At 43.3% G+C, this 22,256-nt stretch overlaps 2 protein-coding genes across 3 annotated transcripts in view; both read right to left on the bottom strand.

Annotated features, from left to right (window-relative positions):
- Window positions 1-408: 408 nt before the first annotated feature.
- Window positions 409-15,321, bottom strand: LOC127598381 (aminopeptidase Ey-like). The gene is made up of 24 exons (XM_052062223.1): window positions 15,135-15,321; window positions 14,861-15,006; window positions 14,458-14,555; window positions 13,443-13,559; window positions 12,268-12,454; window positions 12,032-12,174; window positions 10,770-10,906; window positions 10,370-10,496; window positions 10,057-10,211; window positions 9,860-9,973; window positions 8,887-9,030; window positions 7,245-7,310; window positions 7,025-7,090; window positions 5,604-5,776; window positions 5,432-5,511; window positions 5,022-5,155; window positions 4,847-4,902; window positions 4,609-4,756; window positions 4,431-4,522; window positions 2,759-2,869; window positions 2,514-2,681; window positions 2,282-2,422; window positions 874-955; window positions 409-801 (listed from the first exon to the last, which is right to left on the bottom strand). The coding sequence occupies exons 2-24, from the start codon at window positions 15,001-15,003 to the stop codon at window positions 649-651; spliced, it is 2,835 nt and encodes a 944-aa protein (XP_051918183.1). The 5' UTR covers window positions 15,004-15,006; window positions 15,135-15,321; the 3' UTR covers window positions 409-648.
- Window positions 15,322-16,106: 785 nt separating this feature from the next.
- Window positions 16,107-22,256, bottom strand: part of LOC127598290 (aminopeptidase Ey-like) — a 75,557-nt gene continuing 69,407 nt past the window's right edge. For both annotated transcript variants that reach the window (XM_052062047.1, XM_052062046.1), the window contains exons 10-21: window positions 21,875-21,940; window positions 21,236-21,411; window positions 20,673-20,749; window positions 20,099-20,232; window positions 19,954-20,009; window positions 19,319-19,466; window positions 19,046-19,137; window positions 18,081-18,188; window positions 17,830-17,997; window positions 17,600-17,740; window positions 16,724-16,805; window positions 16,107-16,410 (exon numbers count right to left, since the gene is read on the bottom strand). In XM_052062047.1, the coding sequence (XP_051918007.1) occupies window positions 16,252-16,410; window positions 16,724-16,805; window positions 17,600-17,740; window positions 17,830-17,997; window positions 18,081-18,188; window positions 19,046-19,137; window positions 19,319-19,466; window positions 19,954-20,009; window positions 20,099-20,232; window positions 20,673-20,749; window positions 21,236-21,411; window positions 21,875-21,940 (1,407 nt within the window). In that variant the 3' untranslated portion in view covers window positions 16,107-16,251. The remainder of the gene's footprint in view (window positions 16,411-16,723; window positions 16,806-17,599; window positions 17,741-17,829; window positions 17,998-18,080; window positions 18,189-19,045; window positions 19,138-19,318; window positions 19,467-19,953; window positions 20,010-20,098; window positions 20,233-20,672; window positions 20,750-21,235; window positions 21,412-21,874; window positions 21,941-22,256) is intronic.

Below are 22,256 nucleotides of genomic sequence, written 5' to 3'. Positions count from 1 at the left end.
CTTGTCATGCTAATCTTAGAATTATGATGCATTTGTACAGTACTGTTACTTATAGGACACCCAAAAAGAAGTCGGATGGCAATTTGGAAACAAATATTGAAATGTTCACAAATTATAATGCAGACCAGCTTCAACACTAAATATATGGACATGCATATATATATATATATGTTCTCCCTGGGCCTGCGTGGGTTTTCTCCGGGTACTCCGGTTTCCTCCCCAATTCCAAAAACATGCGTGGCAGGTTCATGGAACACTCTACATTGTCTCTAAGTGTGAGTTTGAGCGCGGATGGTTGTCCATCAATGTGTGCTCTGCGATTGGCTGGCAACCAGTTCAGGGTGTCCCCCGCCCACCGGGCGAAGACAGCTGAGATAGGCTCCGGCATCCCCCGTGACCATTGTGAAAATTTTTAAATAGCTGATAAAATTAACACTACCTACATGCCACAGGTCACAATAATGGTGGGAAAAATATTGTTCAATGGTTTATTTTTGTCCTTTAAACAAAGATGTACACTTTTTATATTGACTATATGTTTACCTTGTAATATTCCATCCCAGATAATAATTAATTTCCCTCCTCAAGACCCAGAAGGTTTTTTTTTTTAAACAAGCAAATGACTAACATTTACTTTCTGATACTTCACTAGTCTGTCTGTCTGGTGAACCAGTCTAAGATCTCCTGTTTGTTCTGCTGTAGCCATTTGATATTGACTCTTGTCCTCTCCAGGGCCCGTTCCACTGCCAGAGTTGCTGAACCAAAGCCAGTAGCATGGTGCTCGCTCACAAAATCCTCCAGCTACCAGAAGAGGCATGAAAAATATTTCAGACACATCCATAAAACACAGAACTATTCTTAACATTGACAGACCTGTTGTAAGTGGGCAGGTGTGGAAAATCTTGCTGTGACTTCATCAATTATCGAGGCAAAATCGAAGAAGCCCATACTATATCTAGAAAGAAGAACATGTTAACCAGAAACATTCATTCATTCATTCATCATCCGAACCGCTTGATCCTCACTAGGGTCGCAGGGGGTGCTGGAGCCTATCCCAGCCGTCTTCGGGCAGTAGGCGGGGGACACCCTGAATCGGTTGCCAGCCAATCGCAGGGCACACAGAGACGGACAACAATCCACGCTCACACTCACACCTAGGGACAATTTAGAGTGTTCAATCAGCCTGCTACGCATGTTTTTGGAATGTGGGAGGAAACCGGAGCACCCGGAGAAAACCCACGCAGGCCCGGGGAGAACATGCAAACTCCACACAGGGAGGCCCGGAGCTGGAATCGAACCCTGTACCTCTGCACTGTGAAGCCGACGTGCTAACCACTGGACTACCGGGCCGCCTAACCAGAAACAATTTCCACTTTATTCCACTTATCATGGTCATGAGCGTTCTCAGGCCAGCTGCAAGAATGTTCAAGATCTGCCCTTGGGCCTGCCAGTATTTTAAGGGTAATGGCACACTGTAATGTAGTGTAAAAAGTCATTATAATAAATCATCCGATACAAATATATGAACTACGAACTACGCACGACGTCGCTGATGGTGCCGTGGTACATGCGCCTGGCTTGTGTGCGGCCAGCCTGGGATCAGTTCCCACTCAGTGACGGTGTGAATGCGGGTGTGAATGCGGGTGTGAATGGTCATTTGTCTTTGTATGTGCCCTGCGACCGACTGGCGACGGGTTCAGGGTGCAGTCTGCTTTCCGCCCTAAATCAGCTGGGATAAACTCCAGCAACACAACACATGGCCCTGTTCAGGATAAGCGGTGTTGAAAATGGATGAATGGATGGATGAACTGAATACGTTCATTCAATTAAAAAAAAGCTTTTTGAATTGAATTTTGAACGAGTTCACCAACACAAATAAATATGGAAATTACAAGACGGGAAACTACAAATGACCTGTCCAAATGTAACGTTAAACACAGAAACCAGATGATGAAAAAAAGACAAATCAAAATCAAATTCAGTCAAAAAAGAATAATGCAAAAAAAACATATTTCAAGTCAAGTCAAGTAAAGAGTATTTACAGAGCACTTTCAAACAGCCATCGCTGCATACAAAGTGCTGTACATGGGATTTAACATACACAATAAACAGTAAGACGAATCGGTAATAAAGGCGGTAGAAAGCACCAAGCAGTAAAATCAAGAACAAATCTAAGTCATGCTGAGTCCAACGCCAAAGAATACAAGTGAGTTTTGAGTTTTCACACACATTCGTTCCTATCCATTTCCCACAGAATTATGCATCATTGTAGAGTACTTACTGAGTGAACATGTAGTCCCATTGTAGCCTAACAAAGTCCCATGCTAATTCCTGACCCAAACTGTTTCTGGCCACGGCCCCGATTACGAAAGCGGCGTCCTGCCTGCGAATCATAGATGGCTCTAAGGTGTACGAAAGATACCTGTGAAATCAGGGATAGCAGCTATTGAAGACAGATGGATTCCAATTGAGATCATTTGTATGCAAAGCGTGAATGTGTAGAATGCGCTCACCTCTTCAGCAATCGTGTGTTGCCGCTACAGGCCAGGGCAGACATGAGCCGATTTGCCTCGCTGGCGACAGATGTGTTCTTAAACTGGGCCCAGCCAAACTCCCACTCTGCCTTGTTACCAGACGCTATGGCGCTGCAGTATACTGCATCCCGCAGGTGTGGATGGATTCTGTCAAGAGAAATACACGATGGTCATATGTTCCCAAAAAATGGAATATCATGTATCTCACACACACAAACACACACAAGTTATGTTGAGGGTTGTCCATCCATTGCTTGAACCAGGTGCTGGTCAACTTTTGGCAATGTGTTATTCCAGTCCTGCAGGCCATTTGGATGGCATTCACCTGATTGTACCTGCAGGACAGAAACAGCATGGCCATTAGCGGGATCTGTCATTGGTCCATTTATTATGCGTGCCTTGGAATAGCCTCTGTTCATCCTCCCTGAAGGTGGCTTGGATCGCAATATGTTTTCAAGTTCATTCATTCATTCATTCATTCATCTTCCGTACCGCTTGATCCTCACTAGGGTCGCGGGGGGTGCTGGAGCCCATCCCAGCCGTCTCCGGGCAGTAGGCGGGGGACACCCTGAATCGGTTGCCAACCAATCGCAGGGCACACAGAAACAAACAACCATTCGCACCCACACTCACACCTAGGGACAATCTAGAGTGTTCAATCAGCCTGCCACGCATGTTTTTGGAATGTGGGAGGAGACCGGAGCACCCGGAGAAAACCCACGCAGGCCCGGGGAGAACATGCAAACTCCACACAGGGAGGCCGGAGCTGGAATCGAACCCGGTACCTCTGCACTGTGAAGCCGACGTGCTAACCACTGGACTACCAGGCCTGTTTTCAAGTTATTTTTGACAAATCATTCAGTGTTATCTCCTCAACACATCATCATGACGACTGCTGTTTGAAACACTGTCTTTCCAAAGCCAAAAGGTCAGCAGAGTGGCAATGAATTTTTTTGGGGGGGGATGCATAGATTAGCGTCAGTTCGTGCGAGACTTATGAATTCTGTGCAGCAGCATATATTTGATTTGGATTTGACAAAAGCATGATGCGTACTGTACCTGTTAGGAAGAATTCTGGGAACGGCTTTGAATCGTGAGAAAATGTGTAGTATCTTTCCTTAAATTAGGATTCTTGAGGACTTGCACACTGCAAGAATCAAGACAAGGGCACGGAAAATCCTCCTGGATCCCCCGCACCCTGCCCACCACCTTTTTCAGCCACTCCCCTCAGGCAGACGCTACAGATCCATGCGCACCAAATCCAGTAGACACTTAAACAGCTTCTTCCCTCTAGCCATTAACTCCTTAAACAGTCACTGACATAGTCACTCTTCTTGCACCACAAAATGCTACTACAAAACTACCGGTTACTCTAAAATGGTTCAATGATTTTGTTGTTTACGATGATACTAGTGCAGCGTGTTATACCGGAGACAAATTCCTTGTGTGTTCTACATACTTGGCCAATAAAGATGATTCTGATTCTGATTCTGATTAACATAATTTTACACTAGGAAGCGCTAAATGATATCGATCAAGCGAGCGACACGTATAACTAATGCACATTGGATTTTTACTTTTAAGCTCTTGAACAGTCAACGCACGCCGTCTACCTTTGATGGCTGAACAATTTCCCACAACTCACAGCAAAACAACAAATGTCAAACATCAACAGTACTGTCAGTGGCTCAACACAAAGTGCTGTACATGGAGCGATTTAACATGCACAATAAACAGTAAGACGAATCGGTAATAAAGGCGGTAGAAAGCACCAAGCAGTAAAATCAAGAACAAATCTAAGTCATGCTGAGTCCAACGCCAAAGAATACAAGTGAGTTTTGAGGAGGGCTTTAAAGATCCTGCCACAATACACTCCAATTATCGCGATATACTCACTGGTCTGTGTGTCTCTGTGGAATCTGGATCCAGTCTGACGTCATGTTTTTAAAATACAGGTAAAGAGGGGTGACCAGCTTCTTCATGTACTCCTGGAAGTGTTTCAGAAAAGTATAGCTACGAGGTAGTAGAAACATGACGTGTCTGACTTTTGATTAAAAGGTACTTTTTAACGTACCTGCATAGGACGATAGACCTCAGTTTGGTCCAACATAAGGTAATAATACTGAAAGTTATTCAAAGCGGTCTGCCAAGGGATGTACTCGGTCTCAGCATATAAATAAGACGTGGTTCTCAGAGCAAGCGAGGCAGAGACGAGCCGAGCTCTGCAAAGTAAACACAAATGCTTCGATGCAAATGACCTGTAACAGGTCGCAAATGGAGAAGAACATCAGAGACACACTTGAATGTTCTACCTGGCCAGATTGAAGGCATCATCCACAAGCTGAGCTCTGTTTGTAAGCGGTATAACCTGCGCAAGACATTTTAATGTTCGCACATAAAACATGATAGCAATTCTATTTATTCCACGAAAAAGTAAGACAGGACCACAAAATGATGGCTAAGTATTGAAATCACAGTATACTGTACCTGATGATCTCTGATCAGCTGAGCCAGAAGTCTTTCCCAGTTTCCTGGATCATAATTTACCCGATAATAACCCGTGACGTTGATATTAGCAAGAATCCACAAGGCGCCGCCGCTCCTCATCTCCAAGTTTACTTCTAAAAGAGGCAACAAAAAGTGTGAATTGGTGTGACTGGTTCTTTGTCTCTACTGGTGAGCGGTCCAGGCCGTACCCAGTCTCTCGCCATAAGTCAGCTGCATGCCGAATGAGAACAAGGGCGACAGAGAATGGATGGAAGAACTACACATTACGGTTGTGTTCTATGAAGTGAAGTCGCGTTATGGAACAAGAGCATGTCATCAATCCTCTAAGCACCCGTTTGTGCATTTTTAAGACATATATTAAATTACCGGTCGTCCGTTATGTTCAATACCTGTTTTTTTCATCAGCCACCAGATAGGTCTTTGGACGTCGCCAAACTTCATCCATTGAATTGGAATCAGCCACTCGTAGCTGTCAAAAATTCATGATAAAAAGCAAATTGGATAGCATCAAATAATTTGCATTAAAAAAAAATCCTTGGTACAATTAAAAACAATGCATACTTATATGGTGATTCCACTGAGACTTTGGACTCAGCGTCCAGCAAAAAATGCTTCTGGGTCACTTTTCCCGTGGCAGTATCGATCATTACAACAGGGAAGCCCATTTGGAGCACCCAACGATTCATGATGTCATGAACTCGATGAGGAAGATACAGATTGTGCGCTTCCACGGCCTGTTGAGAAAGGCTGCATTAATGTTATGCTATTTTAGCGCACGTGCGATAGAGCGCAAACACATTATTGTCTCCCCAAGGACGTTGTATCGGTCTGTCGTGGTGAAGAAGGAGCTGAGCCAAAAGGCGAAGCTCTCAATTTATCGGTCGATCTACGTCCCAACCCTCACCTATGGTCACGAGCTATGGGTCGTGACCGAAAGAACGAGATCCCGGATACAAGCGGCCGAAATGAGTTTTCTCCGCAGGGTGTCCGGGCTCTCCCTTAGAGATAAGGTGAGAAGCTCGGTCATCCGGGAGGGGCTCAGAGTCGAGCCCCTTCTCCTCCACATCGAGAGGAGCCAGATGAGGTGGCTTGGGCATCTGATTCGGATGCCTCCTGAGCGCCTCCCCGGTGAGGTGTTCCGGGCATGTCCCACCGGGAGTAGACCCCGAGGAAGACCCAGGACACGCTGGAGAGACTATGTCACCCAGATTGCCTGGGGACGACTCGGGATCCCCCGGGGAGAGCTGGAAGAAGTAGCTAGGGAGAGGGAAGTCTGGGCTTCCCCTGCTAAAGCTGTTGCCCCCGCGACCCGGCCCCGGATAAGCGGTAGATGATGGATGGATGGATGGATGGATGGATGGATAGAGCGCAAACACATTATTGTCTCCCCAAGGAAACAAGTTGTAGCACACCCATAGCATTTTGTTGATCGGCTTATGGAATGACTATTGAAATATCATTGTGGAAATAAATGACGTTTCCCTGTACCCCTTATAATGTGCTCGCATATCCCTAGGAAATACTGCTCAAAACCATTGTAGGAATCAGTTGATCGAGCAAATTATTATTGTTATTCTCATTCAAATAAAATGGCCTTTACTCAACAGATATCTGATGAGGCTCCCGTTCCGCACAAAAATACCACGGCGGATTTACGTCGGGCATGAAACTAGAGCCCTAAGCATTTATCCGATTTTTTTTTAAGAATCAGTTCTCCATTAATATATTTGTTTGCATTCACCTCGTCATGTGATAGAATTACAGGAGCTTTAACAAAGTCGCACATTAAAAGTTTTGTATTTGTGTCAATTTTTCATGCATTTCGCACTATTTCTAATACAATCCGTACACTCACTTGTGCATTTTGACATCAACCTTTAGTTGAAGACCTGAGATTTGAAAGATATTTTCATCTCCAGTGACCAATAAGCAGCAGCAGATTTAATCAAATCTCTGTAATAAAAGGAATGTAAACTCATTACCGTTTGTAAATTGTCCCATAGGTCATTTCCTATTGTGTTACTGTAGGCAAAGTGGTTCAAATATTTCTGGAAAAAAAAAAAAAAAAAGACAAGCAGATGATGCCGCATTAGATTTGCAATTAGTTTGTGGGTTGTGGACAATCTTGCTAATTATGATTTATCAATAAAATTGTTGAAGCAAAACTAATGGATAAAAATGTGTTTCAAAAAGACCGCATACATTGAGTCCTTGGACGAAGACGGGCTCTGACAGGAAATCAGACAACATTCTCAAAACTGCTGCACCCTGAGGGACCAGAAAACAACAGCGAAAATCAATAACACAATACAGATACCGATCAAGTAATTATGCAATTGATATTATGCTCACATGTTCCTTTGTCTGGCATTTTAAACAGCGTGGGCTAAAGTGTTGCTGGAACAGTGGTGTCTATTAAGTTCTTTTTTTGCATAGTTGTAATGTTTGTCCGGCTGCGATTTGATGTTTAAACGAAGTAAATGGCGTTGCAACTGGGGTTAATCATTGAAGTATTGTTAAAGTAAAGGTCTTAATTAATGTCAATTATATACAGTACATATTTACATCGTGATGCGGAAAGATAAATGTACCGGTATTTATTTTTTACATCATGTATGTGTGCTTATTGGTTATTACTTGTTATTATATGGTTATTACCTGCTTCTGCTATTACTTCTGTTACAACTGCCGGTACTACTACTACTGCAAAGGGTTCTAATAAATTATCAAAAAACAACAATAGCATTTAGCTGTGAACACAACCACCCCACCGGAGATGTGTAAACTTTTTGAGACGGAGGACGAGTACACTTCTCGTCTTGTCCGCTTGAAGCAAACACGGTGAACACGCACGAGACAAGCGGCCCGTCGTGATATTTCACATTCAGTCCACTCTGAAGTCGTAGTGGATGACACACGCAAAACAGGCTGGGCGTGTTTCTGTCAGTCGTTTATGAAACGAGAATCTGTTGGTACTTGACCCGGTTAGGGATGATTACGGGGATGGATGAAAATACACTGCCAACCTTGCTTTGTCCGTTGTTTCAAAAAAATAAAAAATAAAAATAAACTTCACATCCTCCGTCCCCCAAATGGATGTCCATCTTGGACAGATGGTCGGGACCCTTCCGTCCCAGTGACGGAACACCCACCTGTGGTTTATTCAGCACTTGCAAAGCATGACTGTGAGAAACATTTAAAGCAAGAGAAGCGCTAAGAAAAGTCATTCATTCATTCATTCATTCATCTTCCGAGCCGCTTGATCCTCACTAGGGTCGCTGGGGGTGCTGGAGCCTATCCCAGCTGTCTTCGGGCAGTAGGCGTGGGACACCCTGAATCGGTTGCCAGCCAATCGCAGGGCACACAGAAACGAACAACCATTCGCACTCACACTCACACCTAGGGACAATGTAGAGTGTTCAATCAGCCTGCCACGCATTTTTTTGGAATGTGGGAGGAAACCGGAGCACCCGGAGAAAACCCACGCAGGCCCGGGGAGAACATGCAAACTCCACACAGGGAGGCCGGAGCTGGAATCGAACCCGGCACCTCTGCACTGTGAAGCCGACGTGCTAACCATCGGACTACCGGGCCGCCTAAGAAAAGTCAATAAAAGTTATATTCAGAGAAATTAGTGATACTGTATTCTTATTTTAGCAACTGAAGCTGACCGAGACAAGGGTCCGGCGCCACCACACATTGCCATCGTCACACCCTGAAAAAGGGCCAGTGGCAATTATGAAAGAGACGGGCCCCATGTGGTGCATGCACCTGACCGGGGACATTCTCCCCCAGTGTGTGTGGATGCGGTTGGGTGTTCAAGTTATGCATGCATGTGTTCAACCTTGCTGTATGAGATGGTATCAAACTGCTGAGTGATCTGCTCAGGCAGTAAAACACTGTCTTCATTTGAAGACAAAGGATGAGAGGAGGTCAAGGCATCAACTGCAAACGCTGTGTGGATTTTTCGGAGCACAAACTGATCTTTCTAGAACAAAGAAAAAGTGATATCAGTGAGTCAGTTTCGGGAGATTTACGTCGGTAGGCAAACAAAACTGTCCGCGCACCACTCAAAAGAGTAACATTAGCATCATTGCACAAGTGGGACTGGAACGTCTTAAACAACCATCTCCATCCTGAAAAGGGCCCGACAGCGGATGTACTTCCTGAGGCTGCTGAGGAAGCATGGCCTGCCACAGGAGGTGCTACGACAGTTCTACACGGCAGTCATCGAGTCAATCCTGTGTTCTTCCATCACGGTTTGGTTTGGGGCCGCCACAAAAAAGGACAAAATCCGACTTCAACGGACAGTTAGGACGGCAGAAAAAATCGTTGGCACCGCCCTGCCCACTCTTGAGGACTTGCACACTGCAAGAATCAAGACAAGGGCACGGAAAATCCTCCTGGATCCCCCGCACCCTGCACACCACCTTTTTCAGCCACTCCCCTCAGGCAGACGCTACAGATCCATGCGCACCAAATCCAGCAGACACTTAAACAGCTTCTTCCCTCTAGCCATTAACTCCTTAAACAGTCACTGACATAGTCACTCTTCTTGCACCACAAAATGGTACTACAAAACTACTGGTTACTCTAAAATGGTTCAATGATTTTGTTGTTTACGATGATACTAGTGCAGCGTGTTATACCGGAGACAAATTCCTTGTGTGTTCTACATACTTGGCCAATAAAGATGATTCTGATTCTGATTCTGAGGGGAAAAAAATGAAAATGTTTTGCCAAGAACAGAAGAAAAGCTGCTTAGCTGCATATATGGCGAACTATTGAAACTATAAAGAACGAAATGAGGTCCTCACCATGCCCCAAGTCGGCTGAAAACGGTCAGCTGCCAGATAAGACACATAAGAAGCAAAGCCCTCATTGAGCCACACCTCATTCCACCACCGCAGGGTCACCAGGTTCCCAAACCACTGCATGAGAGAATGACATCGCGCAGCACCATATTTTTAAGGACTCCCTTTTTTTACGTACGAGAATGAAATCATCAGCAGACCATGTGCGCTAGTTCATGAGCGATGATGATGGCTGTGCTCTGTTTATTTCGACCGGAGGAGGTCAAGGGGCTGTGGAGCAGTTTGTTTTCTCTGTACGTCACCAAACCCCAATTCTCCATCGCCCCATAGTAGAAGTCTGGCAGAGCGATTTGATCTATGAGATGAGAGAGCAGGAGAAAAAGGTCATTGGAAGGCCTTTGGAGGCAGCCTCGAACGTTTTCACAAACAAAGCACAGACAAGCAAAGAGCATTTTGTTGTTGTTGTCGAGAATCGCTATCAGGGGGAAAATTGTAACTATGAATGAGGCCCACCCAACTTCCTTAGAGGATAGGAGATGTTGCAATAGAATTGAAGAAATTCCAATACGGGTCTGGTCACATTACGCGCATAGCTTCCTTGTCCTTGCTCCAGGGCCTTCTTGCGAGCCCAGATGCGTAGCTGAAAACACACAATGTGTTTTGATTGCACATCATCAGGTCTTAATGTAAGTTTTCGAAAGAGAAAAAAAAACAACACATTGATATTCACATTTTAAGTGTGTGGAATGATACAGCAATTCGAGTCAGCATGTACAATGTGATTAAAATGGGCATTTATAATGTATTATATTAATATGAGGGTCTCAAGCCTGGTGACACAAATAATAAGCATATTTGGAGGAGAACATTTTACAATATCAAAAAAAATTAATTGCCACGAATCAAATAGTACCAAGATGTCGCCTTGTGTGTCAGTGAGGTGTGTGTAGTCTGAAATGACAACGGCCAACAGATACGTTGACATTTTCTTCGTTGGCTCAAAGGTGGTCCTCGTCACAGCGATGCCATCAATAGTTGTGTTGACTGCATCTGAAATAGCCGCAAACACAAAATGATTGTTCCACAAATATTGAAAATCAATGGGAGACGCATTCGTTGCAGAGGACCGGGTAGGGAGTGAAGGTCATCCTAGCAGCCAGTTGTTGTATTTCATCCTCCACCCACGACATGCAAAAATGATAATACTTAGCGGTAGTTGTGCTTTGTGGTTACTTGAAATCGCAAAAGTGCATTTTTCTTCAGGAAGAATTTTTTTTTTTGCTTCTGGATTATCCATCCATCCATTTTCTCAACCGCTTCTCCTCACAAGGGTCGCAGGGGGTGCTGGAGCCTATCCCAGGCAGTAGGCGGGGGGTGGGGAGGGTGACGGTGGACCCTGAACTGGCCAGCCAATCGCAGAGCACACATTGACGTACAACCATCCGCGGTCAAAGTCACACCTAGGGACAATTTGGAGTGTTCCAACAACCTGCCACGCGTGTTTTTGGAATGCGCGAGGAAACCGGGATACCCGGAGAAAACCCACGCAGGCACGGGCAGAGCATGCAAACTCCACACCGGAGGGTCGGAGCCAGAACTCCTGAATTATGATGATTTTAATCAACACATCACATTTTTCCCCAACCTTACTCGTCCGATGACATTTGGGGACGTGATTATTCATTCATTCCTTCATCTTCCGAGCCGCTCGACCCTCACTAGGGTCGCGGGGGGTGCTGGAGCCTATCCCAGGTGTCTTCGGGCAGTAGGCGGGGGACACCCTGAATCGGTTGCCAGCCAATCGCAGGGCACACAGAAACGAACAACCATTCGCACTCACACTCACACCTATGGACAATTTAGAGCGTTCAATCAGCCTGCCACGCATATTTTCGGAATGTGGGAGGAAACCGGAGCACCCGGAGAAAACCCACGCAGGCCCGGGGAGAACATGCAAACTCCACACAGGGAGGCCGGAGCTGGAATCGAACCCGGTACCTCTGCACTGTGAAGCCGACGTGCTAACCACTGGACTACCGGGCCGCCCCGGGACGTGATTATATTGCAGAAAAGATTCGAAGAGAAGATTTCAAACGTTTGAATGTATTCAAGGCTAAAACAAAAGAAGCAGAGGGCCTATCGACGATAGGAATGAATAGTGCAGTTGAAACTGACCTGTTTTATCACCATTGGACAGGGCTGCAGTTTCAGGTGAGTGGATGAGGGTTATATTGAAAACGGCTTTCATTGCTGGTTCGTCAAAACAAGGAAAGGTTTTCCTTGCGTGAGTTGGATGCATCTGAGAGCTAGCAACAATCCTGTGAACAAGTCACCGTCATTCGGAGAGCCTGGAATTACCTCGTGCAAAACTGATATGCAAAGACCGCGCTGGAATATACAATACGACTTGCCTTCTGACGCCATCCTCCTCATATTCACTTCTGTAAAGGCCAGCTAAGTCATCAGCCAGCTCTCCGGTGAACTCGGTGTACAGAAGGTATGTCTCTCCTTGAGTTAAAACTCCGTTTAGCTGCACTACCAGATACTGTTGCTTTGGCTGCAACCAGGTGGCCGTAATACTTGGAACAAAACCATCACCTGCATGAAAATACAACGTGAAATGCAGTATGCACGCTTGCATCCGAACCTGGACTGATCACCAAATGACATTTGGCTCACATCAATGGTTTTCCAGACATGTTTAACCCTCTAGTCCACCGTTTGCGATAAATGTAAAATTATGTCTTTGAATCAAAGGCAGAGGCATTCGGAAAAACACGAGAGAGCTGAAACGTATGGGGGGGTTCTAAAATGGCTGAAATTTCATGACGTCGCCGGCTAATAATTCTCAGGCATTGCAGCAATAATAAAAAAACGTTTTGATACCTTAATCTTCACAATTTACATATTTTGCACCATAGAGACCCATTATAATTCATATTTTTGAATGCATCGTAAACCTAATGTGTATACATGCATTTCACGCGATTTTTGCGTCAATCGCTTTGTTTTCGCTTGGACAGACGTATGCATGCCACATTGTTGGGTTGAGGTCATTCCAATTGTGCAACTTTTAGGTGGCGCCAGAGGATCGCAAATGAGTTTGCCTTTTTGCAGGAGGCTTCAAACCAACGCATTTTACATGAACACGTCTGGTCGGGATTGTTAGTAGGGCTTGGTTGGGACCTTCGGACACAATTTTTTTTTTTCCTCTTGCAAAAAATAAAGACTAAAAAATCCCAAAGAACTAATAAAAACTATATATGTATGGATAGCACAGATGCCTCTGAACATTTTGAGTGTTTGTATAACACAACATACATCATTACAAAAATTGTAAAATGCGTAACTTAGGTTTTTTGTTTGTTTCGAAGGACCTAAGGGTTAACTTCACTTAAATGGTCAAAACAATCATGATTCACCCTTTCAGGGACAGTGTTTACTACAATGGACAGCTTATCACGTTATCAAGGTACAGGGTGCGTGAATTGCTTAATATAGTGTTTCTTGAGCTGCAAAATAGAGCACACGTGGTGTACAGTAATCGCTCTCTGTGAGTATTTGTCGCTGCGTATGTTGAATGCACCTGAAGCAAGAAGCAGAGCGATGTGTTTGTTCTGCAGCAAAGTGTAGTTGAGCCTGTAAGAGTGGATCAGGATCAGATCGGTTCCTGTTGCACACTCAAACGCCACAGTAGAACTACCTAATGGGAGAAAAAAGAGGAGACTATACAGCAAACACTTTCGTCAACTTTGGTCAACAAGATGACATTTTGGCCTTTATATTTTCAGACAGCGCAAGCTAAGCTTTTGCGTAAAAACGAGCATCTCCTGATTTTTTGCATAGTGCCTATATTGTGTAGAGCAGGGGTGTCCAAACTTTTTGCCAAGGGGGCCAGATTTTATGTGGTAAAATGTCGGGGGGCCGACCTTGGCTGACATTCTTTACATTGAACAACAATATTGTTCAAGAAATTTTAGTAAGCCAGTCTGTTTCACATTTCCATTTTTATTTGAATTTCAACAATCTTAAGAATTTCTTTTGGTTCATTTGAAACAGGTATATCACATGCAACTGCTTATTCACTTGACTTTTTCTTAAACAGAAGTCTCCTGAGTGCAAATTGATTGATTTGAAACATAAAAGGTATCACCATGACTTTTCAATAGTCACAAAACCTTTGACTGGAACAACAGGGAAATGAACAAGCAATACACATATCCACAACTGCAAAGATCATTTGAAATTTGACATATCAGTCAATATAAACACGGAGTGATGTCTTGTTAACTCGTGAGTGATGCCCTCTAGTGTCTAAATGCTATTACTCATTTAGTGAATGCTATTACTCATTTAGCCACTAGAGGGAAGCGGTACTCTATGAAACATCACTCACCAGTCTACGAGACCTCAGTCAATGCAACACGTCTTCCATTGCGCCCAACTTGCGGGCCAGACGGCACTGATTTTATGACGGGGGCCGAGGGCCGGATGAAATTCGACCGCGGGCCGGATTTGGCCCCCGGGCCGGACTTTGGACATGCCTGGTGTAGAGTGTCCCAGTGTTTCCTCTGATACGACTATTGAATGCTGCGACTCACCCGTGAAGAGGTAGAGTCCAGAGTCGGGGTCAGGGCTTAGATGAGGCCACAGGGTAATGTTGTAAGAGAGAGGGATCAGTGAAGTGGGGAGTCGGTACCTGAGGGGATAACACACACACACGCGCGCACACACACACACACACACACACACACGGCTTTATGGAAAATAGAGGCAGTAAGAGTTTTTTTTTCCTCACTCTCCTTTTCTAACCTGCTAACCAGTCGACCACCGCGGCGCCCAATATAAAAATTTGGGATATTAGGGGCTTGGTTGATGCTGTGTTCTGTCATTTAAAATGTTCAAAACCTGATATTGTTTTTGTTTTTACAGGAATCATATATGACGATTAAAGACCAAGTCAGATAAAAACGCCCCCGCCAGCATCACTAAACTGTTACGTACCTGTCCCAAGGAGCAGCAACATCATCACCTTCATCTCCTCCTGTCAGGGCAATAGTCCAAAGCGTGATAATTGTCACCACCGAGGCAAGGGTTAAGAGCACACGCAGAATACACAACTTGCTGACTCGATGTCTTTTCTCCATCGCCTATAAAACAACACAAATGGGATGTTCAAAGGCCAAAAGGACCAAAAAAAAAAAAAAAAACGATTCCTCCCGATGTCCAGTCCCAATGGCATTAAAACAAAAGGCTATTCTAGCCAAAGCACACTTACTTTCCAAGGCTTCAACTCCGAAATGACAAAAACGAGTGTCAGCACTCCCCAAATTTTCCTCCCTTACTCCTTCTTAATTCGGTTCTCTCACTATTGCAAGACAACAGATTATGTATTCGGACAGAGAAGTGACATAAGCAGCTGATCACCACTGGCTCAAAGGAAGTGGTGAGAGGAGTTTACAATGTTCTCTTTTTTTCCTAATGTCCAGTGCACATTCCCACGGCTTCATAAAACATAAAGCGGTGTTTTCCTTCATCGCAATGATCATAACTCAATCTTTCATCATCCCTACCGTAAACTGGTTTCAAATAAACATGAGCAGAGTTTCAGTGTGTGTAAATGCTAACCTTAAATATGCACATCCAGTGGAAGAGCCCACTTAAATAGTATTTATTTCACATTTAGTATCGTCAACCATTTTTCATGTTGCACAGTAAATGGCTGTAAAATGACTTTTGTTCAACGCAACCAAAACCAATCATTAAAGTTCCTTTAAATGAGTTGAAAGTTGAGGCAATCTTCAACCGAAGCAAAATTTATTATTAAAAAAAACATACACACAAAAAAAATAACATATACACATAAATTGGTACATTTCTTGGTTGGTTTCACATGAAATATGCACTTATGAAGTATTCAGTATGAAAAAAAAGTAATCGGCGACGAAATGAGTGAACATTGACACATTTATGAAAGAATGTTGATGGAGTCACCTTTGACAAAACCAATAAAGCTTTAGTACATGATGAATGATAGAAAAATAAATAAGGCAATTACAGTATGCAAATTGTTATTCCAAGCACTTGTCTCAAACAGAAAGGACATTTGTTTGTTTCTTTGTCTGTTAATTCAAATCATGTAATAGGATAATGCAATTCTGAAAAAAACAAAAATGCATGTTTTCGCAAAATTTGTCCTTCCGAACGAAAATGTCGAATCATCTATTGATTCATTTGACACAGGAATCTTTCATTTTTAAGATTATATTTTCAAGGGGAAAAATACCCAAAAAAAAATATGCTTACTGCGTCAAGCAGAAAGGATCAACATAAAAAAATGAATTTGTTAAACAAGAGACTTTTTTTTTTTTTTAATTCGGTGGCAAGTGAAGGCATCATAACAGTTTAGCTTCAGCTTCGAACCAACTTTGGACACTCTTCTTGTTGTCTGCTATCCACTTCATGTTGGCGATGGTTCTCTCGATGGACTGATCAATAGCCAGCGTCCCAGAGCCAAAACCAACCTCCGCATTATTTGCTTTGAATTGCTTTAGCTGCAATGGCAAAGAAAGGATGCGTTATTATTCGAAAAGATGATCATGCATTTGAAATTATCTGGAGCAAAATAACATTAATTCATAGGACTGCTTGTTTGCCACCGAAAGAGATGAATTAGTGACGGTGCCATTAAAATAGTTGTAAAATGGTAATAATTATAACCGATTCAATGAATTTATTTTTGCAATGACCAACAGGGATGGTTGATGAGAGATATCAGGTTGTGGCTAAACGTCGACAGGAAGGAATGGTGACTGACAACTGGTAAAATGACTGCTACAAGCTGTTAGATAATGTAGAAAATTTCACCTGTTTAAGTTCAAAATCACTGGAAAACCGTTTGGTGACTCCATTGATGAGGTTGGAAAAGGAAAAAGATCCACCGCCATACCTGTAAGTGAAGAAAGACAAGAACTTAACATGATATTGTTATACCTTGACATTGGCTATCAATCGAGCAGTAATAGTAACTGTACAAGGAAATCGGTGTGTTGTCGGGAATATCGTTAATATTATTTAAAGAGTGGTGGGGAGGGTTGATTTTAAAAAAAAAGTACACTTAAAAATGAAGTAATATTTAAAATAAAGTGATTTTGTAAAATGTTAACTCATAATTAAATAAACATGTACATAAATGTTGTCAGGGCGGCCCGGTAGTCCAGTGGTTAGCACGTCGGCTTCACAGTGCAGAGGTACCGGGTTCGATTCCAGCTCCGGCCTCCCTGTGTGGAGTTTGCATGTTCTCCCCGGGCCTGCGTGGGTTTTCTCCGGGTGCTCCGGTCTCTTCCCACATTCCAAAAACATGCGTGGCAGGCTGATTGAACACTCTAAATTGTCCCTGGGTGTGAGTGTGAGTGGTTGTTCGTTTCTGTGTGCCCTGCGATTGGCTGGCAACCGATTCAGGGTGTCCCCCGCCTACTGCCCAGAGACAGCTGGGATAGGCTCCAGCACCCCCCGCGACCCTAGTGAGGATCAAGCGGCTCGGAAGATGAATGAATGAATAAATGTTGTCTTTTCTTGTATTTTTTTTCAGTGCAACCCTAAAATAAATCGTTAAAACTCCATTCGGGACTTTCAATCATTGATAATCAGCACTCTTAAACTGTCCCACTGAAGATGATGATGATGATGGGCAGGCTTCATTTGTCATAAGGAGGAATGAAAAAGGATTACATTTATACTCACTGGGTGAAAATGTATGACCAATGTGCCCTGATGAAGTCCCAAGCCAAGGGCTGACCGATCACATTGTTGGCAATGTAGACAATGGTGGAGGTGGCATCCTGCTTTCGGATCAACGTGGAATTCAGTGTATATTCCAGGTACCTGAGAAAACCCCCACCAAATTCATTTTTGTCATTTAAGTAAACGTATGCTACAACGCACAAGGACTGAGCCATGTCGGCTGATCGTACCTATTGAGCAGCCAAGGCTGCTTTGTGCAGGCCAATGCAGCGCGGAGTTTTTCCGCTTCACTAGCAATGGTGGCCTTTTGAAATTCGGACCAAGCAAATTCCCACTCTTTAGCGCCCCCTGCTGCGATGGCATTGCAGTATGTGGTGGAACGGAGGTTGGGGTCTATTCTGGAAATGGATAGTGTTTGAGTCATTCAGAAAACAAAACCACAAAGAAAATACAAAATGGACACATTTTACTGTTCACTTACGGGTTCCTTTTTTCGTCCATCCATTGCTTGAACCAGGCCTGAGTCAGAGTTTGGCATTCCTGATGGCCTGTCCTGCAAGCCACACTGATGGCATTCACCTGATTGTACCTGAATGCCAAACCAAAGTTAAAAGATCAGTCATGCATGCTGGGCACGTGTGCATGGATAACAACACTCGCTGCGATTGAAAACAGGAAGTTTGATGAACATGTGCGCTGGTGTGCCTGTTTAGGGTTTAAGGTTAGGGTTAGGGTTAGGGGTTAGGGTTAGGGTTAGGGGTTAGGGGTTAGGGTTAGGGGTTAGGGCTAGGGGTTAGGGTTAGGGGTTAGGGGTTAGGGGTTAGGGTTAGGGGTTAGGGTTAGGGGTTAGGGTTAGGGGTTAGGGCTAGGGGTTAGGGTTAGGGTTAGGGTTAGGGTTAGGGTTAGGGGTTAGGGTTAGGGGTTAGGGTTAGGGGTTAGGGTTATGGTTATGGTTATGGTTATGGTTATGGTTATGGTTAGGGTTAGGGTTTGGGGTTAGGGGTTAGGGGTTGGGGGTTATGGTTAGGGGTTAGGGGTTAGGGGTTAGGGGTTGGGGGTTGGGGGTTGGGGGTTATGGTTAGGGTTAGGGGTTAGGGTTAGGGGTTGGGGTTAGGGTTAGGGTTAGGGTTAGGGTTAGGGGTTAGGGGTTAGGGTTCGGGTTAGGGGTTAGGGGTAAGGGGTAGGGGTTAGGGGTTATGGCTATGGTTAGGGTTAGGGGTTAGGGGTTAGGGGTTAGGGTTAGGGTTAGGGTTAGGGTTAGGGTTAGGGGTTAGGGTCAGGGTTAGGGTTTAGGGTTAGGGTTAAATACCTTACTGGAATTTTAAAGAATAAAGGTGCCGATTTACTTCGAGATTCATGAGTCTCGCCAAATGCAGCAGTGTGACCGATTCAATCATTGGCCCCCCACAGGGGCACAAACAAACGTTTGCTTTCAATTTTACTCACTGGTCCATGTGTCCTTTTGGTACTTTGGTCCAGTTGTCAGTAATATTCTTGTAATGGTTGAAGAGTGGGATGACCTGCTTCCTCAAATAATCCTAAAACAAACAAGAATGTGCTTAAATCCCCCTTCAGCAAACTTTCCCCATAAATCTCACTTCCAACATGTTTATTCAGAGGCAACTCATCACTGATTGGGTGATTTAGAGGTGTCCTCTTGCGAATTTGAATCAATGTAGTGCATTTCTTGTATATTTTGGCGAAAGGAAGAACCCCCACCTGCATGGGACCGTACACCTCGCTACGATCAAACATGAGGTAGAAGAAGTCCAGGTTGTTCAGGGCCGACTCCCAGGGCATATACTCCGTTTCTTTACCCAGATACTTGGTGGTCTTAAGAGCCAGCACCGTGGGGATGAGCTTTGCCCTTTTTGGGGTGAAACAAGTTGTGAAGATGAGTACAACATGATACAGTTTTTGTTTTTTGACATGGATTATATTTAATACATGATCGGATCAGTTGTGTACATGACGAGCTGCTCTGTGGTTGTTAAACTGTTTTATCCATCGAATGGTATGAACTGTCTACTTTACTAGTAAGTCCTTAGCTGTGTAACACAGGAAGTTCATCTTTGTGTGAACACGGATTGCATTGTCATGATCTTTGGTGAAAATCCATGTATGTGTGTTCTGTATAAATGTACAGTATGCATGTATAAATGTGCGGTAGTTAGTTAGTTACTTAGTAGTCTTAAAGAGTGAGGCCTGAATCCACAAGAAATGACCTTGAATTGCACTTCATTTGTACCCACAGGTTCTTATTCATGAAACATATTGTGCTGAAATTACGTGCTCTACACGCAATAAGTGGCTTTCCCGAGCAGATGATGTCAATGTCTATGAATGATGCGTACCTTGCCAAGTTGAAGGCGTCATCCACTAACTGAGCCCTGTTGATCACTGGTATGTTCTTGAGAAAACACAACAAAAGTCTTATCACTTGACGTAAACCAGTCAAAAGATGGAGAGAAAGTGTGATGGTGTGTCAAAATGTCTTACGGCGTGAGCGCTGCTCAGAATCTCCAGCAGCCTGTCCCAGTTACCTTGGTCATAGTTAACTCTGTAGTAACCCACCACATTGAGATTGGCCAGGAGCCAGTCGGACCCCGTTAACTTCATGGACTCGACTGTATCTAGAGAGGGAAAATGCAACATAGGTTCGTCACGACAGTAAACGTGCGAGGCTGATGATCGAGGGGATTGGCAGTGGAGCTGCCGAAAGACCGTAACTTGATACTGAAGGTAACAATACATTTCCCGGCTACAACTGAACACATTTTGAGATGTTACTATTTGTGGATCGTACCAATGCCCTCTAAATATCATGCACAATTTCCAGTAGCGACTAATTTAACGTATTACTTTGACGAGTCAAGTAATCAGACTACAGTTATTGATCATCATAAAAGCGGCAAGCTCGCTACGGATAACTTAACGCGCTAACATGCGTCACAATTATGATTTACTTCGGGTTCATGACGGTTCAGCTGACAGACGAAAATCACTTTTGCCGCGGGTGTTTCGAAATTTACGTCAGGCATACCGTATGTTTTAAAATGCTCATGCAAATTACCTGTTTTGCCCGATAGCCATCGTCGAATTTGGGGGACTCCAGCCTTCATCCAATTGATGGGTATAATCCATTCATAACTGCAAAAGATTAAATTAATTAACTAAATTAATTATACAATTTTGTTGTACCTACCTGCCAAAATCTTTTACGGCGTTCTTTTTAGTTAATGACACCGAGGGGGAATTGCTCTTAAGTGATTTTGATTTCTGAAATATAGAAATAATATATATATATAATATAATATAGAATATATATTATATTAAATTAATATATAATTAATATAATAATATTATAATATAATTATAATAATTATATTATAATTATATAATTATAATTATAATAAAACTAAATAAATATAGTATATAATAAATATTATATAAATATATAATGTTATTTGTTCAATTTTGACTGCACGATTTCCACATAACTATTATTTGTCGATCAAGAGCAAATCATCGTGATTCGCTTGTATTTAAAAAAAAAAAAAAGAAAGAATGACAATGATATGCTTGCATTTGGACGGAGAAATTCTAAAAACAATTATAATTGATCACAGTTCATACTTAAAAGGGGATGGAGCAGTAACTTCGGAGTCCGGATCCAGGAGGAAATGTTTCTGGCTTATAACTCCAGTCGTTGTGTCGATTGTAACCACGGGAAAGCCCATTTGCAGAACCCACGTGTTCATGATATTATGGACCGTTTCAGGAAGATCGCCGGAGCCAGCATTGTCAACAGCCTGCAGAGACACAAATTGAAAACTGTCCTGCAAATATTCTTCCGCTACATGGCAGAAGGTACAATTAATCTGCACAACAATCAATATGTGGTATAAATATACAGTATATACTTTTTCAGACTGTTTTTATTTTATTTTTAATTTTTGGGGAGTGGGCTGCACCAGGTGATATTTGGAATGTAAAATACATGCCTTGGCTTAGTAAAGATTAGGAAACATATCCATGGTGCATGTACGCAGCAAAACAACTGTACCCACATGAACAAGGCAAGAAATTAGATGGAATGACGTTGTAGTAAAGGTTATAAAGCCTTTAAGGAGGCGTTCATATGGTGAGAGTTTTAATGTAGACAACACACACAGTTGTTAACTTGGACGAAGCGTCTAGTTGAGAGGTAGCCACGATTTGAAGTTCCAGGGTATTTTTTTTTCCATATATTTGATACGTAAAATAAATACTTGCCATTTGCAGATGTTTCCACAGGTCTGTATAAACCGCATTTCCATATGCAAATTCAGCCAGGTACGTCTAAGGAGACATGGACAAAAAAAAAAAAAAATTGAATGAATTTTAATTTTGAAAAGCAAAATTTTAATTTTTGGAAAAGTGCAGATTCACCCTCTTTAACTTTTAACGGGTTTCAAATCAACAATTATGTTATATTACAGTATATTATCCATCCATCCATTATCCGAACCGCTTTTCACGTTGCGGGCATGCTGGAGCCTATCCCAGCTGACTTCGGGCAGTAGGCGGGGGACACCCTGTACTGGTCACCAGCCAATCACAAAGACGAACAACCATCCGCGCTCACACTCACTCAAAAATAAAACACACATATTAA

The sequence above is a fragment of the Hippocampus zosterae genome, chromosome 3 (assembly GCF_025434085.1).
Source record: "Hippocampus zosterae strain Florida chromosome 3, ASM2543408v3, whole genome shotgun sequence".
Taxonomy (NCBI): Eukaryota; Metazoa; Chordata; class Actinopteri; order Syngnathiformes; family Syngnathidae; genus Hippocampus; species Hippocampus zosterae.
Note: the sequence above shows the minus strand (reverse complement) of the source record. Positions and strands in the feature narration are given on the sequence as shown.

What these genes read in the sequence shown, in the direction of transcription:
- LOC127598381 (XM_052062223.1), bottom strand. Translation starts at nt 15,003, where the DNA reads ATGGAGAAAAGACATCGAGTCAGCAAGTTGTGTATTCTGCGTGTGCTC. An exon ending in CTCATGAACTAGCGCACATG is followed by an intron (nt 9,974 to 10,056) that starts GTCTGCTGATGA and finishes TCTCTCATGCAG; the next exon opens with TGGTTTGGGAACCTGGTGAC. An exon ending in GATGCCTTCAATCTGGCCAG is followed by an intron (nt 4,757 to 4,846) that starts GTAGAACATTCA and finishes TTTACTTTGCAG; the next exon opens with AGCTCGGCTCGTCTCTGCCT.